The 19,754-nt window shown below is 51.0% G+C and overlaps 1 protein-coding gene across 1 annotated transcript in view; it reads right to left on the bottom strand.

Annotated features, from left to right (window-relative positions):
- Nucleotides 1–19,754, bottom strand: part of AGPAT5 (1-acylglycerol-3-phosphate O-acyltransferase 5) — a 520,893-nt gene that overhangs the window by 331,448 nt on the left and 169,691 nt on the right. Inside the window, exon 3 of the mRNA XM_078647934.1 lies at nucleotides 2,201–2,316. Coding sequence (XP_078504060.1) covers nucleotides 2,201–2,316 — 116 coding nt within the window. The remainder of the gene's footprint in view (nucleotides 1–2,200; nucleotides 2,317–19,754) is intronic.

Raw genomic sequence — 19,754 nt, 5'->3', positions numbered from 1 at the left:
TGTTCATGTGTTTTATTTGTTTTAATAAAATAATCAAATTTCAGCTGCATACCTGGTATCTGTCCTTGTGTGGAAATGTAACTTATCTCTAGCTTTCTCAGGAAAGAATATACTTGTGTCACAACACTGCAAGACTATGAGCTTATGAATGTGCAGAAGCAGTTCTTTGTTTCTCATGGTTTTGCACACTTGCTTCTGTGCAACAAATGATAGATGTACCAACCAATAAACATTATGTGCGAATAGGAGTAATAGAACTAGTGGCTGGTACAGTACAATAAACATTCTTAGTGCAGCCCATTTTAAGAATGTGTGTTTCAAATGCGCAGAACTTTATAAAATATGTTTTATGGTGAGGAGCTAGACATTCTAATTTCAGACTGTGTTACGTGTTGCTTCAAGAGGGTTAGATGTTCGTAGTCCTTTCTGCATTCAGGCATATTTACTATTACTAATTTGATTTATTACTACATGAGCTTGTTTGATTTCCTAAAGATATATTGCGTTATTGCTTTGTTATATTTTTGGTTTCATGCTAATTCCATTTACTAATGAATGTTGCATTTTATAATAATACTACATTTCAAAATACTAAGCATTGGAAAAGTCTTGTTATGCAGGTTTTCTTAATGGTCTTTACTGAGCAGTAAAGTTCAAGAGTCTCCATTGCCTGCCTATCGACCCTCCATAATTAATTAAGGGTGGAGCTCGACAGTGAGCTCATATCATACCCAAGGACTACTCAGATTCTAGGTGGTAGCATTTTAGAGCATCGGAAATTGACTGAAAGGATGTCGAAAAAATTCAATATTGAGAGTTTATATTAGACCCTAATCAACAACACTCCAGGTCTGCTCTCTTTGCTAAGATCAAGATCTTAGATGTATGTTACAGAGACAAATTACACGAAATGGGAGGCAGTCTTACAAAAACCACAAGTGGTAGCGATTAGAACAGGGTTTCGGTTGTTGCAACCTACACTACTCCATACAGTGAACTAAATTGACAAAAATGGTTAAGGTGAAATTATAAGCTTGCCTCAGAGATTGTGGGAAAATAGGGATTCTGCTTAAAACAACGTGGCAGGGTGCAAGATTAAGTGGATTCTGGGATTGGGTCAGCACCTTTCTCAACAATGAACTAGAAATTACGCAAAGTTATTACTACTAGTATATGTGTCAACGATCCACTGTTTACGTATGTACAAAAGCTTGAGGAAACATAGGAATAATATTTCAGATAGAGAAATTATTAGGAAATGGTGAAGCCAAGAGAAGAGACCTCAACATTAAAGAAATGGTATGTGAATTTGAAGTGGTGAATGTAAATGAAGGAAGGGGATGTTCAAAGAATGAAAAGATCTGGGGGTCAAGGAGGAAATACCGAGGCTTAGGGTGAGAGAAATAAGACATCGTGACCACAAAAGGCAGCCATAAAAGAAAGAAAGTAAAAGGGGCATGTTGATGAGGGTATGTCAAAAGATGTGTGCTCTGTCTTGTAAATATTGTGGCTTTCTGCAATGTTAAAGTGTTTGATTAAACAAATGGAAATAATAAAAGGGAGATCCTGTCCAAAAAGCCTTCAAGTGGCTCATATTTAAATAGAATAATTTATGTTGCCTGGACTGTGCAGAGGAAGATGTGGGGGTTATTATGGGAAATATATGTTCCGCTAGGTTTCAGTGAACGTAATTAAAAAAGTAATGAACTAAATGCATCCAAAATCAATTGCTGTTAATATTATATTCATTGCTGGGAGTCATATTCAGTCAATTGATTCGTACATAATAGTAAATGAATGCTAGAAGAACCACTGCTTTCCATTATTGTCAATTACTCAGGTTAAACTTTAGTGTACTGGAGTGCCTCTGTTGTGAAGAGACACAAATTAGTGAGTTTTGGAAACTCAAGAGTTTAATATGTAATATCTCGGTTTTAGAGTTATTATCATCAGTAACTTTGGCTCACTCTAATTTTGCCTTCTTTACGTTTCTTGAAGGGTTCCTGCACGATGAAATTCGATATTTATGGGACAAGAGGGAATTTCAGACTAAGGGAACTGTTAATTAACTTCATTTATTTTTCATTTCGTAACTGTTTCTACTGGAAACATGACAACTAGAAAGCATTAAAAAACAAAAACAAAGCTATATGTCTCCTACAACCTTACAAAAGTATAAATGAGCAAAAGATAAAATTACCTGGGAAAAATACCACCCATACAAGGGCAGAAATTTTAATCCATCCTTCAAGACGTATCGTACATGGCCAAGGGAATTCTGTCTAATTGCCAACATATCCGCAATAATCCAGTCAACTGTGTAGGACAAATATAAAAATTAGAAGAGAAGGTCCAATTAAACCAATATTCAAATATTTATACTCTTCAATAACAATGGAATTAGTTTATCTGCAAAATAACAGTGAACCCATGGTTGAGATGTTGCTGTCATAGACTCAGATTATATTACTGACCACTTCAAATAGTAATTAAAAAAAAAAGGTAAACAACGCAATTAGATGTATCCTTAAAAACACATACCTTTTTAGTCACTCTAGCACACAATATTAGTGCATATTGAAAAACAACTAACGACTGTCTCCAAGAAGGTGTACTATACAGGCGAGTACACCAGGATGAGTGTCAAGTTATTTCACATGAATATCTCTCCATGAGTACATGACCCATAAGTAATTACAAGTAGACTATTTCAACACAGAATGACTTTAAGAATTGTGGTTTACAGAAAATATGGGCGCCATGCGAGTTACCTCATCTTAAAAGCATAACAGTAGTATCCTTGTTTCATATGGAGTGAGCTCAAAACAAATTAACCCACTAACCAAAATGAATAGATTTAAGGAGACTTTTCGAAATGAACAATCTAACTATTCTATAGGTTTGAACCCGAATGTAAAGCCTGAGAGGCACTCTTTCAAGTTTATTTATGTCATAGAGATATTGGACTGAAAAGGTGGGGAGTATAGCTAGTCTGAATATTAATGTTTTCCTTAGTGGGGTCTTCTCCCAGCAGAGTGAAATTGGTTATGAAGTTTGGAAGGAGCTGTGAGTTTCTCTCAAGAAGAACATTAAAAAAGGTTTTGTTAAGTGGACATTATAACTCCCTTTGAGGAGTCAAATTAAAAGGACTTTAATCCCAGGCATTCAGTGAGTTCCCTTTCAACTGTCAAAGAATGTACTCCCATCACAGAATTCCCAGAACAGACTGTGCAGTGAATGTTAACAGGAGCCACTGAGGAAAAATGTGGAAGTGCTGGATGTCCTGCACTAGGTTACATGACCAACTCTTGGTTGACTGCACACCAGTGACGCTTGTGTCAATTCTCTTGTGGCAGCCAGGGTAAACTACTTCTGTCCACACTAGAAGCCAGTTCCTCCTGTGGGATCCCGCGCTCCTTCTATTTCGCTCCAGCAGGACTCATCAGGTGTTTCCAGGAAAAGAAAGGCCGTTCATCCATCACACTTCAAATGATGACCTCTCTGCTCTGGGAAGCTAGCTGTGAGGCAAACACCACCTCAGGTTGCGCAGAAGCCCTCTGTTTATTCTTTGGTGCACCACATCCTTGGCCAGAAAGAATCTGGAACAATTGGGTCATCAGCTCCCACACATATAGGAATGGCAGAGAGACGTAGATTCTCTGCACTTTCGGAACTGTTATGGGTTTGTTATCCTTTTATGTTTCCTTCACAGTCTGTCTTCTAGCCTCGTAGTAAACATAAATGCATTAAACTCTATTGGTCTTTACAATAAATTGTGTAACAGTTTCTTCTTCATTAGTTACTGATACCACACTTATGCAACAGAAATAGCAATTCCTCAGTTTTAAACACAATAGATCATTCTGTGTTTGAGGCATCTGAACAGCCAACACGTTTCGCTATTTTCTGAAATGTAAACCTAGGGCTTTTTAAAAGCTTAGGAAGGGAGAAAAAATGTTGCCATAATTTCATTCAACCAGGACCAGACTTTTGACAAAGGCACGCCTTGGTGCAAACGCTAGATTATAATGACACTGGGCCTAAAAATACAGAAACCAGGATACATGTTATTAGTAGTTGGGTATGGGAAACAACTCTACACCAAGCAAGAGTCATTCCTGTCTCAAACGATGCCCCTCTCAGAGCAGATAACTTGGACCCTTACTCCACCATTGAAGTAAAGTTGTCACATCTGCAAAACAGGTGGGAAAGTATTCCAGTGGTTCATTCTAGAGTTATGATTTTTCTACTGTGAACTCTAAGCCTTGCAAAGAGGTTGATCATCTCAGTAACTCTGGATTCTCACCCTTTGTGGCCATTAACCATTTGAGTGGCTTATTGCTTTTGTGGACCACAAACTGATATAGTTGGAACCTTCTCACAGGCCAAACCATGGCAAAACACTCCTTCTTAATGGCTTACCACTTCCGTACCCTAGGAAGTAGTCTACGGCTAATAAAGACCACTGACTGCTCTCTCACCTAGTCATCGAGCCCAGCAAGAACTGTTTCAACTGGTTTGTCTGAGGCATCAGTCTGTACAAGGACTGACTTAGTGAGGAGCTTTCAGTGCAGGTGCACTGCTTAGTGCTCTCATTAAGTTCCTAAAAAGCCATTTAACATTCCTATGTTCAAATAATTTTTGTGGGCGGTTTCTTGGATGTCAATGCGGTCAATGGGCTCACGGCAGCCCCATAACTAGCAACAAATTTCCTGTCATAACTTTTACATCTCTCACTACAGTCTCGGTAACAGGCACTTCCAACAACACTGACTGGAGTTTTGCTTCCAACAAGCAAATCTACGCATACCTTCCCTACCTGATGTCCACGGTAGACTACAGTGGCCTACTCTACCTGGCACTAGGCTGTATTGCTGGTCAATCCTAAGCCATGTATAACGAACATCACCACTGCTAGGTGCCTTACGAGGGCCTCCAACGAACTGCTTAATGCCACAATCTTTGTCCCTTACACAGATCCATCTCTCATGTCACTATGCATAAGTTGGAAAGAGGCTCACTGTCTTCCTCAACTACCTCTACCATAACCGTAATCTCTACAGTGGTAAGGTTTCAGCTGGTTCACGTGGAATACCCTCCTGTGTTCCCACGTGACATCCGTGTCCAAGAAGTAGCTCACATCAGACACTTTCTGCATTGACTTGTTTGGCTCACACCACTTATCCTTCTAATGCGCAGGTGGCTTTTCAGCACCAACAACTTCTGACCACCTTGGTTAGTGTCACTTTGTAGCCACACCATTCCTTCAACGGCTCTTGGCTAGCCATGTTGTTTTGCTTCACCAGACTCATAAAGTGATTTGAACTTCCTGGGGCCAATCGCATACCCCACCATGTACTTCTATGGTGACCTAAGAGTTGCCACAATTATCTAATCAAAGTGAGTGGTCCCTGTACTCGGTGTCCAAACATGCTCAATCCCATGGTCTTCTGTGGAATCTGTCAGTAAGCTAACAAAAGGCATGGCAAAGTAAGGTCCCACTTCCTCCAGAGGCTCACTGGTAGAGTTCCCATCATACTATTATGGATCTTCCTAAACCCCTTCACTAGCCCACTAGTTTGCAGATGGTACGCTGCAGAGAAGTGATATGTCATATCAGCTTGATCCCACATCTCTGTCTTGTAAGAGGAGATAAAGTTGGTTCCCCGGTTGGAAATCATTGCCTTAGGAAATCCAATCCTAGCTACCACCTTTGCAGTCGTGTTCTTCAGAGGTACTGCTTTGGGATTCCTGGTGGCATGATCCACCACAACCAAAATATACTTGATGCCTTATGTGGATGGTGGGTCAAATAGACCTTCGATGTCTTGCTCAAATGGAGCACCACACTTTGGCTGATCTGCTCCTGGCCTAACTTTCTAAGCTTGCAGTCTGGCCTGGAGCACCGACGGACAGAGCGGGGCTTCCTTCTCCGAGCAGTCAGCCGGGTGAGGTGAGGTTTTCCTCCCACATAAAGCTGGGAAAGAAGAGGTAGCTCTTACCTGCAAGCACGTATACGGCGTGTCTGGTAGGGTGGCAAGTGCCACAGATTTACCTAAACATTCTCATTCTATTTTTAGTTTACACAGTTTTCCATGCACTAGTTGTGTTTTTTCCTGCAGTAGCTTGCATTATTTAGCATCTAGGTCCTGAAGAAAGACGGGTCATTTTCATTTCAAAAAGCTTTATTCGATTTTTTGTATAAAATCATAAAAGCATACAATTTTAAAATACATTCATAATTAAAAATAAGGTACATACATATGAAACACAGATATCTCCAAGATAAAAGAATAATCAAACATTTGCTCATCCTATGAATATAACTTCCTACTAATAGCATACTTTACAATGTTCATGATATCAGTTCTTCCTTTTCATCAAAAGGGAATGTGCAAGGGGTAACAATGAGTTAAAAAATACTAAACGGTATTTCAGATCTATTTGGGGCGGAAATACTACAAACAAGCGGTAAACAAGATCCTCTACCCAGGCTGGTACAATCCCCAGTCGTTAGCCTAGCGGCGCGAGTATACAATGTGCTGGGATAGAAGTCATGTAGGTCCCAGATGGATATGGGACCATCCCCTTCTTTAGGTTGCCAAGTTCGAAGAAGTGGGGCAATGTTTCTGCTTCTGAATCTTATTAGTATCAGGTCACCAATAATGTTTTTCGGAAGGGGGCCCAGCCAACCTACTCTCCTTACGCTCCACCAGGGCTGTCCTTTTTCTATCCCCTCCGGGGGCGGAAGTAGCAGCAGAGGAGTCTTGGGGATGTAGTTTCCCCACCCCACGGCAGCCACTATCCTGTAGTTCTGCGGCGGCGGGGGAGAGGCATCAAGGATTCCCAAATGTCCTGTGGGCAGCAGTGAGCAGGTAGGGGTGATTCTCCCCCCAAAACGAGTCTTCTACCCCCCACAACGAGTGTTCAAAGGAGCGCCCACTCCACCAGGGCTGTCCTTTTTCTATCCCCTCCGGGGCGGAAGTAGCAGCAGAGGAGTCTGGGGGATGTAGTTTCCCCCCCCCACGGCAGCCACTATCCTGTAGTTCTGCGGCGGCGGGGGAGAGGCATCAAGGATTCCCTAATGTCCTGTGGGCAGCAGTGAGCAGGTAGGGGTGATTCTCCCCCCAAAACAAGTCTTCTACCCCCCACAACGAGTGTTCAAAGGAGCGCCCACTCCACCAGGGCTGTCCTTTTTCTATCCCCTCCGGGGGTGGAAGTAGCAGCAGAGGAGTCTGGGGGATGTAGTTTCCCCACCCCACGGCAGCCACTATCCTGTAGTTCTGCGGCGGCGGGGGAGAGGCATCAAGGATTCCCAAATGTCCTGTGGGCAGCAGTGAGCAGGTAGGGGTGATTCTCCCCCCAAAACGAGTCTTCTACCCCCCACAACGAGTGTTCAAAGGAGCGCCCACTCCACCAGGGCTGTCCTTTTTCTATCCCCTCCGGGGGCGGAAGTAGCAGCAGAGGAGTCTGGGGGATGTAGTTTCCCCACCCCACGGCAGCAACTATCCTGTAGTTCTGCGGCGGCGGGGGAGAGGCATCAAGGATTCCCAAATGTCCTGTGGGCAGCAGTGAGCAGGTAGGGGTGATTCTCCCCCCAAAACGAGTCTTCTACCCCCCACAACGAGTGTTCAAAGGAGCGCCCACTCCACCAGGGCTGTCCTTTTTCTATCCCCTCCGGGGGCGGAAGTAGCAGCAGAGGAGTCTGGGGGATGTAGTTTCCCCACCCCACGGCAGCCACTATCCTGTAGTTCTGCGGCGGCGGGGGAGAGGCATCAAGGATTCCCAAATGTCCTGTGGGCAGCAGTGAGCAGGTAGGGGTGATTCTCCCCCCACAACGAGTCTTCTACCCCCCACAACGAGTGTTCAAAGGAGCGCCCACTCCACCAGGGCTGTCCTTTTTCTATCCCCTCCGGGGGCGGAAGTAGCAGCAGAGGAGTCTGGGGGATGTAGTTTCCCCACCCCACGGCAGCCACTATCCTGTAGTTCTGCGGCGGCGGGGGAGAGGCATCAAGGATTCCCAAATGTCCTGTGGGCAGCAGTGAGCAGGTAGGGGTGATTCTCCCCCCAAAACGAGTCTTCTACCCCCACAACGAGTGTTCAAAGGAGCGCCAGTTGACCAGTACGGCTGAAACATGTCGACCGCATTAGCCATAGCCAGGAGATAGTGTGAGAAATATTGACTATCAGGTTATTTTAAACATGACACTTAGACAATCTTCAATAAACATATTTTTTGTCCAAGTAGCCATTTTTAACTTTTCACACACTTGAGCACTGCACTTCACTAGAGTTCACATGGTTTGAACACCCACCTTGGCAAGTGTCTTTCAGGAGCACGAGGTCAGGTACCCAGCAGGGCAAGGTGGCTCAGGGCTGTGGTCCTAGATCTAGATCTCCTTGAGCTCCAGATGACGAAGCTCCGCCAGTAAGGGTGGGCCGATGGACTCTTTATTCTAGCCAGGTGGTGGGCAAACTATTCGAATTGGGTCCCTACATTTCTGCAGCATTCAGCATTTTTCTGTTCCTTAAGAAGTGACTGAGCATCTCCTATTAGTTGTATAGACTGTGATCTCCTTCAGAAAAGAACTGAAAACATGGCTATTCGATAAAAAGTAAACCCCTCCCTCCAGCGCCTTGAGACCCTCTGGGTGAGTAGTGCGCTTTATAAATACATGAACTTGAACTTGATTGGGGAGCGGAGGTGTTTCAGTCCTTAATCAATTCCCCCGAGACCCTTATTTACATTGTATTTTCATCTAACTTTCTAAGCCCCACAAGAGTAGGACACTCAACCCATACCTTGCGGAATGCCTCTCGGGTAGGTCCTTCAGCAACTACCAACCCCTGTAGCTCTAGCAGTTACCCACACTCTAATAGCTAGTCCGTTTTTGGTATCTCACTCTCCTCTTCATCTGGAGCTTGGGCAGTAAATGTTGTGATGACTTCTTTCTGAGTCTGCTCTAATCCAATGACAACCTTGTGATGGTCACTGCAAATCCAGAAATAGTCTAAGGCTCTCCCCTGAAACGGCCATGCAGCGTGAGCCCTGGTAAACGCAGCTGATGTGGGCCAAGCCATACAGGCTTTTCGTCCTGGTAGAGAACCAGAGGCAATCAAGTCACTGCACAAGAGACATCCAGCACCTTGATTTTTTTTCCTCACCCCTACATGACTTGCCATTCATTCCCACCTCAACTTGGGCAATCGGATACTCCATGTCCATTCCACTGGCTATTAAGCTTCTTCAATTGGTACCAGGAAGAAGCTCATTGGATCTGATATATTTCCTTCTCAACCGCAGCTCAATGAGCTCCTATATCATTCATGGCACGTACCCTTCTTCCAAAGATACTTGCATCCAGAACAAACCCCACTGTGTTTAGCTGAGTGGGCTTCAGAGACTCTGGATCCTCTCCCAGATGTCCACACCTAGTAGGTTAAGTGTAAGAGAATCCCCTCTCCCCACAATCCTACCCTCGCGCCCCACCCCCACAGTACCTTCCCCCATTGTCAACATACCAGAGAAAAAGCATTCCTCCATGAGTCACTCTCTAACCTACTGGTAGGGCGGAAGACAATTACTTTTACCACATGTAGCTGACTCAGCTGTCATCATAACCTTCTTCTTTCCTAAGTGACGCCCCCACCCCCCAATTCTCTTATTTTACTTTACTTGCATTTATCTTAGGAAAGTTATCTTATACAAGAGTCCAAAAACACCCACTCTTATACAAGAATGGCAGACAGGGGATGTGCATGGTCTGACCATACTTTCAGAACTGGTTTAGGTCAGTCCCCCATTCATACTTTTATGGCATGCTTTCAAGGGCATACCTCTTCTTAAAGGACCCATCACACTAGGACAACAGGAACGGCAGTTCCATCCTTCACCTCTATCATTTAATAAAAAGCAGTTTCAGGAACACTAATCAGCAGCCCTCTGAATCAACAGGAATTAACAGAATTTAAGAGGAAGCCTTTGATTTCTTACCCCACTTCAATGTTTGGGTTCACTCTCTTCAGTCTCATAAATGTTAGCAATAAAGCTTCCACTGTTTGGAGAAGCAACCTTACCTCCAACTTGTGCACATGAACAAGCCAGAGGCTTTCAATATGGAACCCACAGGCCTGTGTCACTCTGGCTCACTCAGACACTCTGACTGTGTAACATGCTTTTCTCACACAATACATATTTATCCATGCATTTGGGATCTTGGCACTAGGATTCCGAGACAATCGCTAGCAGGGGAAATGTATACAAGTAGTCTAGTGTGCTCACAATTTGATGATGAAGATACGCAAGTAAAAAGGCCTGGTCGTTCGAAAATCACACAAAAAAAAAACCAGGCCAGAAATAGGGGAAGATTGAACAGGATAAGGGAGAGTGTAGGAAATCATATTTTCCTGCATAGTCATCCAAGATGTTTTGCCTTTTGCTGGATCTTACTTTATTGCTAGGTTTATGCATCAATTCTATTTATTCATAGCCATAGTTTCACATGAACCTACAGTGCTGCAGCAGCATAAAACAAGAATACATAACTCCTGATCAACACAGCTGTCAGCCTACAACCCGGAGGTTGGTAGCGTCGCTGAAGCATTTTCAATAGAAGAAACACAAATACCCCGAACAAACAACTCCCCTTCTCCAATCTCCTTCAAAAGATGCGGCTAGTATGGTCCAAAGAGGTTGCTAGGGCGGTTATGTGGTGGGCAGAGAGGAAGGCGGGGCCGTGGAAGATGGGCAGTAGGATTAGGGAGATCCAATGGGGTGGCATCGGAATAAGATGTAGCAATCTAAGGTAAGCTGAGCAGGTTAGTTAGTTAAGCTCACAAGAGAGGATGTGATTTGTTCAAAACGGTTTTATTGTGAACACAGCGATAAGCCTACAACCCCATGTCGGGGCCGGCCGCGCAAAAAAGAGTGTGTAGACTCATGTAGCCAGGGGAGGATGAAGCATTAACACAGCGCCCTGCCTACAACCCCTGGAGGGGGCCGGCTGCATGGCTTAGGGGCAATGATGGCAAGAGGCGGCCATACGCTGGCGATGCATCGTTGTGCGGGGGAGGCGCGTATAGGAGGGAGAGCAGTGATGTCACATTTTCAAAAGGCCCAACGGGGCCCAAACTGCCCCATAGAGGGGCGGAAGCCAGAGAGGCAAGTAGGAAAGAAGAAAAAGTCGGAAGAGGATTGAGCAGTAGCGAGACGGAGGGGGGTCTAGGGGGAGAAACTGCAGTCGCCGGTCGGGGACAGGAGACGCAAGCCTACACCGGGGGAAGCGACTAAGAGCCTAGTCTGCTCGGATCAGCAGGGATGAGGGCGTCCTCAAATAACTGCAGGGCGCGAAGTCTGGGAGGCATATGGCGGGCATAGCTGATGGAGCACAGATGGCGCACAAGAGGTTCCCACACTGCCTTGAAGCGCACCCCCCTCGATTGTATCCGCGCCGTGAGCAGCTCCATAGTCAGGACCTGCCAGAGGCGCACAAACCAGGAAGCTATCGGCGGTGCCTCAGCCCGCTTCCAGTACAGAGCAATGAGTTGTTTGGCAGCGCCTAACATGTGAAGGGTGAGGATCCAGTCGCTGCGCGTGAGGGCCCTAAGTGTGGGGGGTCGAATGCCCAGCAGGAGTGTGCAAACCTCTTCAGGGAGGGGGAAACCCAACACCTTCTTGATGTGACTAAGGACCTCTTTCCAGAAGACAGCCAGGGTAGAGCACGACCACCAGATGTGTACGAAGTCGCCAGTCGCAGTGCCACACCTCCAGCACAGTGGGGAGGAAGTGGGGAACATTTTGCTGAGTCGCAGGGGGGTGTAGTACCATTGCGTAAGCATCTTGTATGCGTTTTCCCTCTGCGGGATGCTGTGATAGGTTTTGGGAATGTCAGTCCACAGCCTAGCCCATTGAGAAGGTGTGATATCGGCGCCAGTTGCCGACTGCCACTGCCTTTGGTAGGGGTGTGCGGGCGGAATGGTGGGGTGTTGCAGGATGTTGTAGATCTGGGAGATGAGCCGCTTCAGTCCCCCTAGGGAGCGTGCCAACTTCTCGAATGGAGTGTATGCCCTGGTAGCAGCCGAAACATGTCGTCTCCCGAAGTCCAGTGGCGCAGTTGCGCATACTGTAAGCTGGCGGTTAAAGGGAGGTTAAATTCTTCCCTGCAGTCTGGCCATGATTTAGGCGACCCTCCAAGAAAGAGGTCCCCTACAACCCTGCAGTCTCCTTGTGTCCAGCTCTCAAAAGCCCGGGTCCGGGCAGCAGGAGGGAAGTGCGGATTACCTGCAATGGGGGTGTGTGGAGAGGGGAACGTCGTTAGACCCTTGGGCACTGCCACTCTGTCCCACACGTCAAGAACCGTCTTCGTCGGGACCGCCATGTATGCACTTCTGGAGCGCGCCACACGCGGCAGCCAAGGGAGATCCCATATGGTGCGCCCCGTGACTACTCGGTCCATGTGGAACCAGTGCTTGTCGCTTTCGCGTGCACCCCATTCTATCACGAACCGAAGATGCGCCGCCCAGTAGTAGTGGAGGAGATTTGGGCAGGCGAGACCGCCCCTGTCTCTCGGTTCCATGAGAACCTTCTGCGAGAACCGGGGTCGCTTGCCACCCCATATGAAGGACGTGAGGTCACGTTGGAGATTCCTGATGCAGTGGAGCGGGATCGGGGTGGGTAGGCACTGGAAAACATATAGAATACGGGGGAGGACCGACATCTTGACCGCATTTAGTCGCCCCAGCCAAGAAATCATCAAGGGCTTCCATTTCCGCAGGCCCGCCAGAACCTCCTTGCGGCAAGAGGCCCAGTTCCTCGAGGACCACGAGTCGAGGTGGGGCGTGAGGTCCAGACCCAGGTATTTAATGTGATCTTCCGCCCAACGGTAGGGCGCGACCCCCTTCAGGAAAGAGACCTCCTCCTCGGGGATGGTAAGGTTAAGTGCCCAAGATTTGGTGTGGTTAACCTTAAGGCCGGACGCTTGTTCAAACAGTGTGAGGGCTTTATGCACCGCTGGGAGAGAGTCCCGAGGGCGCGTAAGAGTAAGGATCAGATCGTCCGCGAACAGTGCTACCTTGTTGGAGCGCCCCCCGTGGGGGATCCCGTGAATGTCAGGAGTGCGCCTAATCAGCTCCGCCAGGGGTTCCACCGCTAGGGCGAACAGGAGCGGTGAAAGCGGGCATCCTTGCCTCGTGCCCCTGTGGATCGAGAGCGGCGATGTCAGTTGGCCGTTGACCCGAATTCTGGCCTGCGGCCCGAGGTACGGGGCCATGCACCTAGAAATCATGGTAGGGCCAAGGCCTAGTTTCCGGAGGACCGCCCGCAGGAAGGACCAATCTACCCGGTCGAAGGCCTTTTCCGCGTCTAGTGAGAGGAGGCAGGCCGGGATATCCCAATGCTGCACCTTCCCCACTAAATGTGCCAGCCTGCGAACATTGTCGGCCCCCTGACGATCCCGTATAAAACCCACCTGATCCGGGTTTACCAAACCCGGCATGTACGGGTCCAGCCGTTTGGCCAGGATCTTAGTGTAGATCTTAAGATCAGTGTTCAGGAGGGCGATGGGGCGATAGGAGGCACATAAGGTGGGGTCCTTCCCAGGCTTGGGGATCAGGGCGATTTCCGCCAGGCCCATGTCAGGGGACGGGCCGGTGGTGTCCGAGAAGGAACCGTATAGCCGCAGCAGGTGCGGGCGGAGCTGGGTCAGGAACAGGCGATAGAAGGCCAACGGCAGGCCATCCGGTCCCGGGGTTTTCCCAGTGGGAAGGTCTTTAACAGCTTCCGTTACTTCCTCCTCCTGCAGGGGGCCCTCTAGTGTAGCTGCACACGCCGGAGACAGTGGAGACCCCTCGAAATCCGCAAGAACGGCCTCCCGTGCCTCCGCGGAGGTAGGCTCCTCAGCATATAGAGAAGTGTAGTAAGCGACAAATGCGGCCTGCTTGGCTTTCTCAGTGGTGGCGCAGGTGCCGTCTAGCCGCTTGACATTGGCGATGTGGGCCCTAGCGGCACGTGCCCGCAGCCTGCCGGCCAGCAGGCGGCCAACTTTGTCCCCGCCCTCATAGTAGCGTTGTTTGAGCGCCAGTAGGGAGTGTTCCGCCTTGTTGGTGCGCAGAGCGCGGAGTTGCCCCCTGAGGTTGGCGAGAGTTCTCTTTGACGCCCGTGAAGGGGAGTCCCGGTCCCGGGCCTCCGCTTGTTTGATCTCGCTAGCCAGGTCGGTTTCCATCTTGAACGCCTCCTTCCTCCGCGCCACCGCCAGGGAGGTGATATGACCCCGAATGGTGGGCTTGAAGGCATCCCAGATCGTATGAAAGGGCAAGTCAGGGGTGTCATTAACAGCGAAATACGAGTCTATGGCGTCACGGATGCTGGCGACGTCCTCCGGGTCCCGAAGGACTCTCGGCGGGAGCACCCATCGGCGTTCACGAGTGGCATGGGCCAGGGGGTCCTGCAGCAAAAGTTCCACGTGGGCGTGGTCTGACAGGGAAATGTCGGATATAGCGGCAGCTAAGGCGTCTCGGGCCAATTCAAGGGATGTGAAGAGATAGTCGATTCGGGAGTATGTCCGATGGGAGTGTGAATAAAAGGAGTAGTCCCGGGTCCCCGGGTTGTGGTAGCACCACACATCCACGAGTCCCAGGTCTGTAAGCTGCGTTCTAAGGGTAGCGGACATCGCTCCCGTGCCATTGAAGGAGGCCCCCGCACGATCCAGCTCAGGGTCCCAGACAAGATTGAAGTCTCCACCCAGGATCACGTTAGGGTCACCCGATGGGAACTGATCCCGCAGGAGTGTCTGGAGGTATTTGTCCTGCGACTGGTTGGGCGCATATACACATCCGAGGGTGAGCTGTATACGACCCACCTGCACCGTGGCTCGGAGGAAACGCCCGTCAGCACTCTTGAAGGGTTTCGTGGGTCCCCGCCTAATGCCAGCCCTGCAGAGGATTGCCACCCCCGCTGTATTGGTGTCGGAGGATGCCCAGAACTGTGTGGGGTATCTAGGGTGCGCCATGCGTTTGGTGTCTCCCTTGAGAAGGTGCGTCTCCTGGAGGAGGATAATGTCAGGGGAGTGGTGTAGGAGGTAGCGCCATATCTGATTCCGCTTGTTGGGGGAGTTGAGCCCTTTGACATTGAGTGAGAGGACCTTCAAGGGTGTAGGGATGTTCGCTGTCATAGTACCAAGGGGGAGTGGAGCAGCGCAAGACCCAGTGTAGCAAATCCCCCCGCAGCCAGGGCAGCGGCAGCCTCACCTCGCCTCCAGCGTGTCAACCCCCGTAGGACCCACCATGCCACCCCTCCGCAGGCGCGGGGAGAGAACAGTAAGAGAAGGCAGAGCAAGAGAAAAGTAGGAAGAGATGAGAGAGAAGGAATATAAAGGGCGCAGAGAAGAGATATAACCAAAACAGGCCAACAGGGCCAGTGTACATTGTCCCAGGTACCAGACATCCTCTACCCGAGGGTTTGGATGAACTCAGGAATGTCACTTCCTATGGGACAAAGGGAGGGAGCAGAGATCTGGGTAGATGAAATGAAATCCAGTCGTCTCGCAGCTCGTCCACCCCGCTGCCGCTAGGTAGTCCGGGGGTGAGTCATGGGTCCGCATGCGCAGACCTGTCGCCGAGAGGGCACCGAAGCTCAGTGGTGTGGTGCAGGACCCAGGAGAGGTGTTGTCCAGTGTCAGATGTTCCCGACCCCCACAGGGGGGGGAAGCCACAGGGGCGGCCCGCTAGAGAGAAGGGGAGGTCCCCCTCCAAGAGCAGTAGGAACAGGCCGCCGTGGCGCGATAGGGTAGGTCCGTGTGCCCAAGGGGCGAGTGTAGGCTTAAGGCAGCTCGGGTCTCAGTGGTCACGATCAGTGGCCTTCTGGTGTCGTAGGACGGTCCCCGCCCTCAGCGCCAGAAGCGGGAAGCTGTGAGTTCTGCTCCCTGCGGTCGCCCTCGAGGGAGCGAATGTGAGCAATAATGTCCTGCTTGGTCTGCGAGGCAGAGAGGGCGTCCACAGGGGGGGACCGGCGACGTTTACGCACAGTGGACCAGTCGGGGCGCGGAGGAGCCTTCTCTGGGTGGTGAGAGCGGGCTGGGCTGTGATCCGGGGACTCCGGCATTTCAAGCAATTGCGCCGCTTCCTGGTAGGACCGGAGGGCCCTTCGTTTGCCCTCCCACTTGAAGATGAGAGCAAAAGGATGGCCCCATTGATAGGAAATGTTGAGGGCCCGGAGCTTCTCCGTGATCGGGCGGAAGACCTTCCTCCTGTGGAGCGTGGTGGGGGCCAGGTCCTGGAAGATCTGGATCTTGTGGCCTTCGTACCGCAGGTCCGGGGCGTCCCTAGCCGCCTTGAGTATGGCCTCCTTCTCCGTGAAGTAATGAAGTCTGGCGACAATGTCTGGGAGGAGGCCGGCTTTGCCCCCCGCTCCAAAGACTCGGTGTGCGCGGTCAAGACGCGGTGGGGGAGCGTCCTCTTCGCCCCATACCGCTTGCAGGAGTAGCGCCACATAGGCCATGGTATTAGTCCCCTCTTCTCCGAGTGGCACACCCCGTATGCGGAGGTTGTTGCGGCGCCCCCTGTTTTCCAAATCCTCCTGCTTGATCTGGAGCTGGATGTGTTGCTCTTCGAGGGTCGCCACTCTCTGCCAGATCTGCTCGAGGTCGTCGGTGCGGGAATCGACCGTCTTCTCCAGGCCATCAACCCAGTCGCCGAGGTCGGTGACCTCCTTGCGCAGTTCCTTGACGCATGTGTGGACCTCCGTCCTGAGGGACCCAATTTCGGACTTAAGATCTGCCATGAAGGAGGACATGAAGGCCTGAGTCACCGGAGGGGAGTCGGCCGGCGGCAGAGGCTTCCCCCCCGATGACGGGGGACCCCCAGAAGATGGCGACGAACCCGCCTTACCCCACATGGAAGCCACAGATGTACCCCTGGTCGTCGCTGGGGGGGGGTCCGGCTTGGTCCCTCTGCCCCGAGTCATGATCTACTCGGAGTGACCAGGGATAGTGAGAGGTAGGGCAGGCTGTTGCGTGGATCCTCCGGGTCGTGATGAAGAAAAGTTCAAGGGAGGTCGCACCAGCGCCCCGGTGGTCAAGCAGCCCAGGTCCTACGATCAGGGGTTCAAGGCCGGGAATCAGGAGACGGCGAGGGACGACTTCCACAAGCCCGAGGTAGGGCAGGCCCGGCTCGTTGGTGGCAGGTTAGGCTCGCCCGAGCAGCAGGGGTCCAGGACGCTGGGGGGTCGCTTGTGCAGGCGAGGTGGCCCAGCCGGGGAGGCACGCTGGCAGGGGGGGCGGCGGAGGGCCGTCGCCGGCGGATGTCCCGCGACGAGCTGTGTCCAGGGCCCACAGGCAGAGAGCCACCGAAGGCTTGCGGCGGGGCTCAGCCTCCTGGTTCCGCCTGAGGCAGGGCCGCTCTCCGTACGGGGCCCGCGTGGTCCTGCGGCCGTAGCTGGAGAGTGTGACCAAGAGGGTCCCCCAAAGGCGCCACCGACCCAACGATAGGCGGGGGCGTCAGGCTGCTAGGCAGAAGGTGGCTGAGGCAATGTTCCGGCAGGGCTGTGTGGGAGAAACGGCCAGGAGCAGAGGCTTACAGCGCTGGGGCCCTTCAAGGCCCGGGCCTCACCCACACTCGATCTCCAATCAGCCCCCCAGCCCGCCGCCGATGTGTCCAGGGTAGCAAGGAGCGCAGGCAGGGATCGCGTGCACAGGGGAGCCAAGTCACTTTCCCCAGATGCGTTGCAGCCAAGAGCTCACCTAGGGGCGAAGATGGCGGGCAGATCCGCGATCAGGCCCCCCCACCGCCGGGCCCCTCCAGGGAAAGACAGGGGGAGGGGGGGGGCGGCGCGCTGCAGCTCACCGGGAGATCCCTCGACGGGTGTGGAGGTCGTGGTCGGCGCTCGCAGGAGGGGGTCCTCCGGCGATCTCTCCGGGTCAGGCCTGGTGTTCCCGCCAAAGCCGGGGCCTCCCGTAGCAGTGGCGTCCAGGCGGTCGCTGCGTCCTTCGCTGGAGGCAGTCCGGCACCCGCAGCCTCAGAGTAGCCGTGCAGGCAGCCGGTGGGGTCCGCTGTAGGGACACAGCCGCTGGAGGGGTTTGGGGGCCTCCGGTGTCTCTCGCAGACCGTCACTCCAGCCCACTCCGCGGGGATCGGGACAGGCGTCCCGCCGGCAAACCCCGCGGCAAGATGGCGGCCAGAGGCCGATCTCGGAGGTCCCCGGGCTCTGATCGCCGATGGCGTGGACCTCAACGGCTGCAGTCCGCCACTGGAGGGGATCGCCAGCAGGGCGGCAGCGGTCAGGGGATCCCCAGGAGCAGTTACCCCCCGGAACTTCGCTTAAATAAGCTTAGTAGAGCAGCGGGGCGACGGAGCTCACACGAGACGCGTCTGCTCACATCGCAGTCTCGGCCACGCCCCCAGGATGGGATTTAATGGTGCTCAAAGGTTAGCTCAGGAGGCGCTTTTCAGGTCAGCAGCATAAACCACAATTTGTGGAGGTATGCAGCGTAGCTGGGGATGTGGTCAGTTCCCCATAAGGACAGGATTACTTGGTGGGCAGCGCCTTATGCTAGTGCCATTTGTCTCCCTTTCAGGGAGCGAAGGGTGTGCGTAAGGGGGTTAGGAAGCCCTAAGAAAGTGTAGCCGTGAATCTCAGTATTGTAGTGTTATAGGCAGTATCTATCTCAACTAAAATATTCTCCCAATAGAGATCTAGTACAGGAAGTGCAATGGAATGTAGAGCAATGTGCCCATACCCCCACAGCCTCTCCAGCATTCGTGTGACCGTTCTGCATTCCATGCTTAGAGTCCTGTGGCGTCATGCGCCAATAGGATGCTATCTTGCCGAGGCTAGGGCGACTGACTCCGGCTTCTGGGAATCACGGTTCAATCCCCGGCACCGGCGGCAAATTAGCCCAGCACCATGTGACTCTGGGCAATAGCTTGCTTAATCTTCCCGATGGCCCCCAGCGCCTAGAGACCCTTACGGGTGATTGTGCGCTCTACAAATGTGGATTATTATTATTATTATTATAGGCCGTTTCAGTGCTTGCCAGGTTATGGGCTGTGTACCTGACTCTGTAGTAGATGTCCTCCCAATCTTTAGCAGAGAGGGTCCTGCCTAGTTCAGTTTTTCATCTGTTCTGCCCTGCAGGTTTGTGTAATGGTGTCCTCTTACTTAATAAGGAGTATAGCTCCGTGATAAGCAGTTTGTCTGCCTTTCTGAGGAATATACCCATTTTTCAAAAAGGCGTAAGGGGACTCTCAGTGTGGGGTCTGAGTGAGGGCAGCATCACCCAGTGCTGCACTTGGAAGGAGTGGTTACTATCTACCTCTTCCAGGGCATAATCAGATTTCAGCTGTTTAAATAGAATAATCCCATAGGAATCAAACATGCAACCCACCTGTCTGCCAGCATTGGAACCTGTCCTGCTGCATCCCGGGGGTGAAATTTGGTTAGATAAGATGGTGGCTATGAGAGAGGGGAAGGAGGTCAAGCTGGCTTCACTCGCTACAGCGTCTCAAACCCTAAAGACTGAGCAAGTCACCAGCAAAGAATATAGCCCCCAGGCCCAATGCTTATGGAGTAGTCAAGGCTCTTTCCATATGTGAGAGCCCGCTACGGCCTGGTTCATGAAGCACCAATGTTTCTCTGAGGCCAGTCAGCTCCATTTCACTAGGAAGCGGAACCTAGTGAAATGCCTAGTGCCTGATAATAGTGCGCCAGGAAGGGCACAGCGAGTCTGCCATCTTGCACAGTTTGGTAAATTAGGTGCTTGTGG

The sequence above is a fragment of the Lissotriton helveticus genome, chromosome 6 (genome assembly GCF_964261635.1).
Source record: "Lissotriton helveticus chromosome 6, aLisHel1.1, whole genome shotgun sequence".
NCBI classification, from domain to species: Eukaryota; Metazoa; Chordata; class Amphibia; order Caudata; family Salamandridae; genus Lissotriton; species Lissotriton helveticus.
The sequence above is the reverse complement of the archived record's forward strand: the minus strand, read 5'-3'. Positions and strand labels throughout refer to the sequence as shown.